Source organism: Ctenocephalides felis, unplaced genomic scaffold, assembly GCF_003426905.1.
Source record: "Ctenocephalides felis isolate EL2017-DRISC unplaced genomic scaffold, ASM342690v1 CF-g0.4_SCAFFOLD_01492, whole genome shotgun sequence".
NCBI classification, from domain to species: Eukaryota; Metazoa; Arthropoda; class Insecta; order Siphonaptera; family Pulicidae; genus Ctenocephalides; species Ctenocephalides felis.
The window spans coordinates 29,604,414-29,612,952 of record NW_020537646.1 but is presented as its reverse complement, the minus strand read 5'-3'; the positions used below and the strand labels follow the sequence as shown (position 1 = coordinate 29,612,952).

At 26.8% G+C, this 8,539-nt stretch overlaps 1 protein-coding gene and 1 long non-coding RNA gene across 7 annotated transcripts; one reads left to right on the top strand and one right to left on the bottom strand.

The window, feature by feature from the left end:
• Window positions 1-89: 89 nt before the first annotated feature.
• LOC113370661 lies at window positions 90-1,898 on the bottom strand. Of its 6 annotated transcripts, XR_003366600.1 has the most exons (8): window positions 1,823-1,888; window positions 1,687-1,757; window positions 1,490-1,618; window positions 1,041-1,073; window positions 842-970; window positions 523-734; window positions 313-448; window positions 90-224 (listed from the first exon to the last, which is right to left on the bottom strand). It is a non-coding gene; the product is annotated as an uncharacterized LOC113370661 (long non-coding RNA). The 6 variants fall into 6 exon arrangements; XR_003366598.1 differs by having other exon boundaries at window positions 842-980; window positions 1,687-1,898; XR_003366601.1 differs by having other exon boundaries at window positions 820-970; window positions 1,687-1,898.
• A 1,183-nt stretch (window positions 1,899-3,081) lies between these two features.
• LOC113370703 (receptor-binding cancer antigen expressed on SiSo cells) lies at window positions 3,082-6,697 on the top strand. Its single transcript, XM_026611397.1, has 4 exons — window positions 3,082-3,269; window positions 3,530-3,661; window positions 5,971-6,081; window positions 6,492-6,697. Exons 1-4 carry the CDS (start codon window positions 3,099-3,101, stop codon window positions 6,663-6,665), a joined length of 588 nt encoding a protein of 195 aa, XP_026467182.1. The 5' UTR covers window positions 3,082-3,098; the 3' UTR covers window positions 6,666-6,697.
• Window positions 6,698-8,539: the final 1,842 nt, after the last annotated feature.

Here is an 8,539-nt window from a genome sequence, read left to right as displayed (position 1 = left end):
TATTAAATATTATCATTTACAATATACAAAATTTACATTTTACATAGTTAACATTAGAAAACTAAAATTTGATAGTCCATAAAATGTTAGCCTATAAAAATAATTATTTATTTATTCATAATATGTATTATGTTTAACTCTCTTGGCAACTTCAGTTAAATCAGACTTGGCAAAGTTAAGTCTTGCGTTAAATATGTTCAACTCACTTGCATCTGTTAATGTATCTAAAATAGAACCAAACATCTTAGAAACATTGTACACAAATTTTGAATTGAAAACATTGTGAACAAATTAGTCATTTGTGAACATTACCTCTAAACATACTCATTATTTGAAGTTAATGACTATGTAGTTCCTACGATCATATGACAGAGATAATTATTCCATGAACACACACTCAATTTTCTTGCATTGATTTTATCCTATTAATTTTCAAGATCTGAATTACCTAAAAGTAAAACACTACAAATTAGTACTGAATCATATTAGTTAAAATTCTCTTCATGTAGAACCTTAATATACCAATTCTGTAATGCAAGATCATCAGACTCGAAATACTCAACAATTCATGTTCTCTTCAACACTTAATCCATATAATGTGTGATATCCAGTGCATTCTTTGTTTTCCTTCTTGCATGTTTCTTTGGTGACAATTTATCTTCTTGATTAGAGTAATTTTCCCTAGTTTGAATTCCATTTTGACATAACCCATAGGGGTTATGAGCACTCTTTCTCTACAATTGAAAAGCAATTTATATCAGTTTTTGCTTAACTGAATAGTTCTGATACTAATGAAATTATAAAGAATATGTATGATACCATATATATTACACTTATCTACCTCTAATATTCATATCATATCACTGAGGTTATGTGATTTTTGACTGGTCTGTCAGAAATTTCAATAATTATGTGAAAAATCAATTATCACAATACATAAACAGAATTTGCATTGCACATGACCTATATACTGAAAATAACTAATTAGTCATTAATATAATAATTTGTAAATTAAAAAAAAACAGTGCAATTATACTCACTTTTCCTGGTTTCGTATTAAATATGTGAATTTCCTAAAAGTAAAACATTACAAATTAGTATTAAATCATATTAGTTAAAATTCTCTTTGTGTAAAACATTAATATAACTGATCTGTAATACAATATCATCACTTAAGAAATACTCCACAATTCATTTTCTTCTCAACACTTAATCTTAATATGTGTTCTTATTTATCGATATGTGTTCTTATTTTTGTTTTTTTTTTGGTGACAAAGGATTAATAATTTCTAATATATTATCTAACTTTGTATTTATCTTCTCTATTGGAGAAAATTTCCCTAGCTTGAAATCCATTTTCGTAGGGGTTATCAGCACTATAATTTTCTCTACAATTGAAAACCAACTTATATCAATTTGTGCTTAACTAAATAGTTCTGATACTAATGGAACTATAAAAAATGAATATGTATAAAACTATATAACTTACTTCTCTTTATTCATATATCACTGAATTGAGGTTATGTTTCTGACTGGTGTGTTAGAAATTTCAATTATTACATGACAAATCAATTATCACAATACATGAACAGACTTTGCATTGAAGGCGGCCTATATACTGCAAAGGACTAAACATTATTATAATAATTTATAAATTAAAATATATTTCAGTACAATTAGACTCACCTTGTTTGCCGGTTTCATATTAAATACTTTTCCAGCTGACTGTTTAACTAATTTCTACAACTGATTTCGCACTAAATATAAAAGCAATTAATAAATAACGCTTCAATAAAGGAAATATCTTGCATTTCAAACATACACGATAATATACTCAATTATGCGTCCACGATGCACTGACCGAGTTAACCTATATTTAATTTAACATTTCGATCATAAAACACTTCACGGCTATGTTCAAAGGCAAATGTATGTGACCGTGCAACGTACCACGCCACGTACCGACAGATACGAACAAAGCAGTATTATAAACGTTTAAACGCGTCGACGGTGGTTAAAGCTCGCAACTATACGTAACAGCATCGGTTCGTTTACTTAACATCAGTTTCGAAACGAAAGTTACAAAATGTGTTACTTGGTGGTAACTTCTGTGGTTTACTGGGAGGCTTATAAAATATATTATAGGCTTATTAAAAATACTTTAGAAACCTAATTTGAATGTTTCTTAATAAATTTAAACAAAAGAAAATCACTGTTGTAAAATGTAAAAAATTATTATTAACTTCCTGTAGGGTAGTTGGGCCGAAAATCGAAAATGAAAATTTTTGCATATCTTCACATTTTTAAGGTTTCTCAACATATTGGCATACCTCAGAAAAAATGGATGTGTGTGTGTGTTTTGTATGCCCGCATTTTTTCTTCCACGTTTTTGGGCGCATGGATCAACCGATTTGATTGGTTCCAATAACATTCGATTCCTATTGATAGGAAGATGTGCTGATTAGTTTTTGGCAAAGGCAGGTCCAGCCGTTACGGAGATACGGAGCAAAGAGTGCAGAAAATACAAATCGAGTTTTTGAAAGAACGGAGTATCAATTTTGAATGATCTAAAAAACATTCAATTTGTAATGATTCGAAGAAGAGGTGATTTGTTTTTGGCAAATGCAGGTCCAGCTATTTCGAAGATACAAAGCTGAATGTGCAAAAAATGGCAGTTTTTGAGAGAACTAAGCGTCCGATTGGAATAATTTGGAAAAAAAATTCAACATTTTTTTTTATTTATTTATTTTTTTTTTAATTTTTTGTATATTGAAAAAAATCAGATTTTAATTTTAATTCTGGCTAAAGTTCTAAAGCTCACTTAATAGGCTTAAATAAATAATCTTAAGTTTGTTAATATAATTTTTTTAAATCTTAAACAATTTTACAGTATTTTATTCGAAAACATTTAATATATTCCTCGAACATTTCGTTACGGTACGGGAAGTTCCAGCAATTTGCCTTAAGGCACGATGCCATATACCACTAGTAAATATTTTGACCAGGACCAGATCCATAGATAAGTAAACATAACCAGATCAATAGCAGGGGCGCCACTGGACGGAAATCTGTCAAATGACATATTTTGGTATTCTAAAATGTCACTTTTAATAACTAAGTTAAAGAGCTTATTTTTAATTATATTATCGGCGTTCAAACGTGCTTTATGTTGTTTTAGAAAAAGAAGACGAAATTCTCATTGTGAATCAGAAATATTAACAACAATTGGAATAGTTCCTGCTTATTCAAATACATCAGACTCAAAAACTGTAAGGTTATGTTTGTTTTCATTTTCATATTTTAATTCGACATTAAAATTAGTAAATAATAGTATAATTAAGCAATTATAACTTATCAAAGATTCAATTCGTTCCATCATACATAATACTACTGATGATTAGTTAAAAACAGCACAAATATGTCATTTATATATTTGTAGGTTATTTTTTTATTTATGCTTATTTTAACTTTTTATGTATGCCCTTTAATATTTTATAAAAATATGTGTCAATATGTTTTATAATATCAGAAACCAGATGAGCAAAGTTGGAATTCATGGGATGACAAACCAGTAACTATACAAGATCATATCGACAGATACAGACAACAGAGAAATGTTATTAAAGAAGTTGCATCAGAAACCATTCCAGATTATTTTCAGGTTATAAAGACATTTATAGAATATGCTTATTATGTGGTTAAAACCTCTTGTTAAGATAACATAGATTTTTCTTCAAATATTTCACATATTCAATCTTGAATCGATATAGAATAAAAATAGTTTAATATTTAATTAACCAATTAAGAGTCGGTTATTTTTAAGGAAAATGGTAAAAAGTTGTTACTTTTATTTTCATTTAACTACATTTTTTAATTTTATTAATCAATAACAAAAAAATACCTAATATGCAGTTTTAGTATAATTTTTTTTAAAATATTCAAAATACAGTCCTAAATCGATTTCTGCAAAGTAATATTTTGTTAAGTATTCAATTTTTTTACTTTTATTTTTTTTTAAATAAGTTAGGAACATATTTTGCATTAATTATAATATTAATTAATCAAATAAGTTGTCTGCTTAACTATAATAAATATTTTTTATTTTTTTTATTTGAATTTTAATATAAATTTTATACATCTCAGACAGATGGAAGTGCCTGGTATGAGAGATCGTACAAAATATCTATACAAAGTACGAGGTCTGTTCAAAAAGTACCCGGAATTTTCGTTTTTTCAAAAAAATATTTATTTATTCGTCTACATTAATGTGGTCCCCTTCAATGTAGTCCCCCCCAGATATAATACACTTATGCCAGCGTTTTTTCCAATTTTCGAAGCACCCTTGATATTCACTTTTTGATATGTCCTTGAGCACTCTCAGCGATTTTCTTCAATCGAGGAAAACCGCCGTCCTTTCATGGGTCTCTTCAACTTTGGGAATAGGAAAAAGTCACACGGAGCCATATCTGGTGAATTTTTGCACTTTGCAACACTTTATTTCATTTTTTACGCAAAATTTAATACAAATTCTTTGACTTTTCAATTCTTCCATTGTAAAAATCGCCGAGCTCAGAAAAACACGTCGAACCTTAGCGACTACCACAGACAAAGTAAACAGTGAATATAGCTGAAAATTTCATCATACTTTAGGGGCATGTATACCAACACAATAAAAAAAAAAATTTTGACAATCAGACACTCCAGACCCGCGAAATTTAATTATTAGTAATTCCGGGTACTTTTTGAACACACCTCGTATATATATATATATATATATATATATATATGTATATATATATATATATATATATGTATATGTATATGTATTTTCTACATATGATATGATCATTACAACATTTTATACCATTTATTCTATAATTCAATAATACCTACATTCATTTTTACATTCATGCTTTGGTCTAATTTATTTACCTACATTTTTTTATAATATTTATTTAACTTAATTTTAAATTGATTCTCTCCTTTGATCATCTTTATTTCTTTTGGAAGCCCATTGAATAATTTTATAGCACTCCATATAGAGTTCCGCCTGGTTTATTTGTTTCTGTTTGTTGTAGATGATAATTTTTTTTTACTTTTATTTTATTTTAAATAAGTTAGCAACATATTTTGCATTGAAATTATATTATTAATTAATCTCATAAGTTGTCTGCTTAACTATAATTAATATTTTATGTTTATTATGTATGTAATTGTATTTTGCTCGTGTATTTATTTATTTCTAGTTATTTGCACTTTTCTATTTTTATAATTCAATTTAATGGTAGGTTATCTGTTACATATTGAACTTCTTTAGTAGGTGTGAAATAGGGTAGATTATAGGTTATTTTTGTTATTTTATTTATTATTCTCTGAATACTTTCTATATTTTGTTTGTTTGCTTAACTATAATTAATCTAACTTAATTGTAAATCACATTTTGAGTCGCTCTGTTTTCTATAGAATATCATAAAGTTTGAGAACACACAGAAACATCTGCCTTTTTAGCTTGCCACTATTTCTTTTTTTAGTTTATTTTTTCAAGTAAATTGTTATAGTACATATAAATAAATAGCTATATCACAAATTAATGTTAGGATGTGCATATGAACTGCTACGAACCCTGTATAGTAATAAATACACTCCTAGCATTTTAATTTAATTGTATTTAAATTTTGTAAGTTGAAGCTTTTGTACTATATTGACATGCAATATTAAATTACTGAAATATTCTTCGAATTTTCGGGAAAGTTATAATTCGATGTGACGACTGCAAGGACAAAAGTAATCCCCGAAATGGTGAAAGTAATCTCAAGTGGTTAATGCAATATATTATCTAAAGTTGACTACAAAAGAAACATTTTAGATATAACTTACTATTAACTTTTTAAGCCATGATTTTGTTATTTTTCTTTGCTTTTATTTAAACAAATAAAATTCAATAGATTTTTCAAAATATGAATATTTTAGGATATGACTCCTAGACTCACTCGACAGCCTAAGGTGTTAATAGAAACTCAAAATAATTCTGAAACAAATCAAGTATCTCGTCTTGCAGTTTCTTGTGATATTCCAATAACGGTGAGCATTATTAATTATAACCAAACATATTATTATTTATACATTTCCAAAATACGCAATTGTGCATTTTCCAAGAAGAATATTTAAGCTGGAGATGATAAAAATAGACATTTAAAATTTCTGCAGTCTTTGTTAATACATATTTGTTCAATTGCAAATCTGCTATTATCAGATTGTGCACTTTTGTTACATTAGCATACAGGTGCAGTTTGAAAACCAATGTGCCAGCACGTTGAAACTAACTCACAATCAAATTGTAAAGCTATCAAATTAAAATTACAAATCCAATGCTATAATTTTGGAAGTATTCATGTATGAAAAGACACTATGCAATAGCTTATATAAAACTATTTATCAAATTGTTAATTTTATTATCCTAATTAGTTTTATTGTTTAATATAAATCTAAAGACTGATCTGGAAACTTGGGATGATAATCAAAATGGATGGGAGGATGATAGTGAGAATGCAATGGAACTTTTACGTGAGAAAAGAAGACATGAAAGACGTGAACAATTAGAAAAAGGGCAACAAAGAAAATATGATCATGGGGCAGTAATCACTTCCAAAAGAAGTGGAGCTTAATATAACATATGTTTGATTTTAATATAATTAATTATCAGTACACATAAAATATAATATATATTTATATATTTGTAGAATGATTGCATTTTATAATTATTAAGAAGTATGTTTTTGTGTGATAGTAACATTCTAAATGTTTGATCATTAAGACTTTATTTTAAATTTGTATATATATACTTGTGCATATCTTTTTCATTAAGCCTACCATTCCTTTTTTCATTCTTAGAAATGAAATATCGTTCGATTTTAACCGTTCTTCAATTTTGTATGATGAATAATTTCGAAATTGAAGAAAATAGTATTTTAGTTTGAGTATATTTACTCATTACTATTTACTCTACCTTCTATGGTTGTTATTAATATTATTAAAAATAATTTATTATTCCATTTATGAACCTATTATCAAATACATTACGATTTCTAACAAACTTATCTTTCTTGTATCATGTTCCCATTTTCCTTGAATATCGAACATTATCTAATACTGTATTTTTTCAGCAATGTGATAATTTAATTACATATATAATGCGTTTTGAAAAAACACATGTCCATGACGTTTGTTATTTCAATGTTTAAATGAAGCAAATGAGTCGATTTGATACCTCTTAGATAAAGGGTTTAAAGTGTATTTTGGTTGCCTTTTAATAGGGTCGGATAATAGTTGGATATTTAATGTGCTTGAATAATACTTTGTAAAAATTTTCATAGGATTATCTTAAAATTTTAATATGATTGATATTTACAGTGGTATAGGGAACTTATCCTAGAAAATGAAGTAAATGTTGAAAGCGCGAACACTATTGAATATTGAAAATATATTTTCCGACAAGAAATAATACAAATAGATCGAACGAATAGTTTTCGTTTCACAATTATTTTTTGACCATTATTGTACTCAAGTCTAATTTATATGTATATACTTAGTTATACTGAGTCCAAGGAAGGAAATCTTTTGTAAAAAGCGAAAGATTTATTTGCTCTGAAGGGTAACCAGAGTTATATACTGAATCTACAAATAATTTTTAATGTTTTGTTCAAAATGAAAGCGAAGTGATAGCCCAGATGCTCGTTTTGAATATAAAGTTTTATTTTATTTATATATTATTAGCGAAAAGGCGATAAAATATTCCGGTTTCCAAGTTATGAAAGGGCCAGCTAGAGGTTTTCCTAGGGCCTGATTTTATCTATCCGGCCGTGCTAATAAGATCTCGATAAAAAAGAACGATAAGGGCATGCTCTGCTTTCTTTCATATGAAATTTCAGTTTCGTTAGATAAGCAAAAAATATAGGCATAGTACAAAAACATTTGGATTTTATTGATAAATTATTTTTTACCAATTTTTACATTTTTTTCTCTATTTGATTTTGTAATATATTTATATATTAAAAACCTAAAATCTTTTGATTATTGAACCTAATATAATCACCTAAAAACAAATAAACAAATTTTATTTATTTTATAAAAATTTAATATTTATTCTATTCTATTCTTTTATATTATTATTTCATATAGTATATATTATTTTATAAGCTTTAAACCGATCAATAAAATAATTTATTTATTTCAAAATGAACATCGAAATTGTATAGCATTATGATTACAATAACGATTCAATTCTTTAATTTGGGAACATCAATAAAAAAGATTTTAGTATACGAGCGTCTAAGAACAACTTTAAATATTTTGTCGAAATGAAAATTTGAATAATTTGATTGAATTTAAATGACAAACATTTGATATCTTAAATTATTTAATTGAAAATTTGAATAATTTTATATTAAACTTAAAATTATTTAATTTCGAGTATCAGAGGTTTTCTGCGAAGGTCCGAACAAATTTTTATTTAGTATTAAGTACCTTATTGATTTTGTGT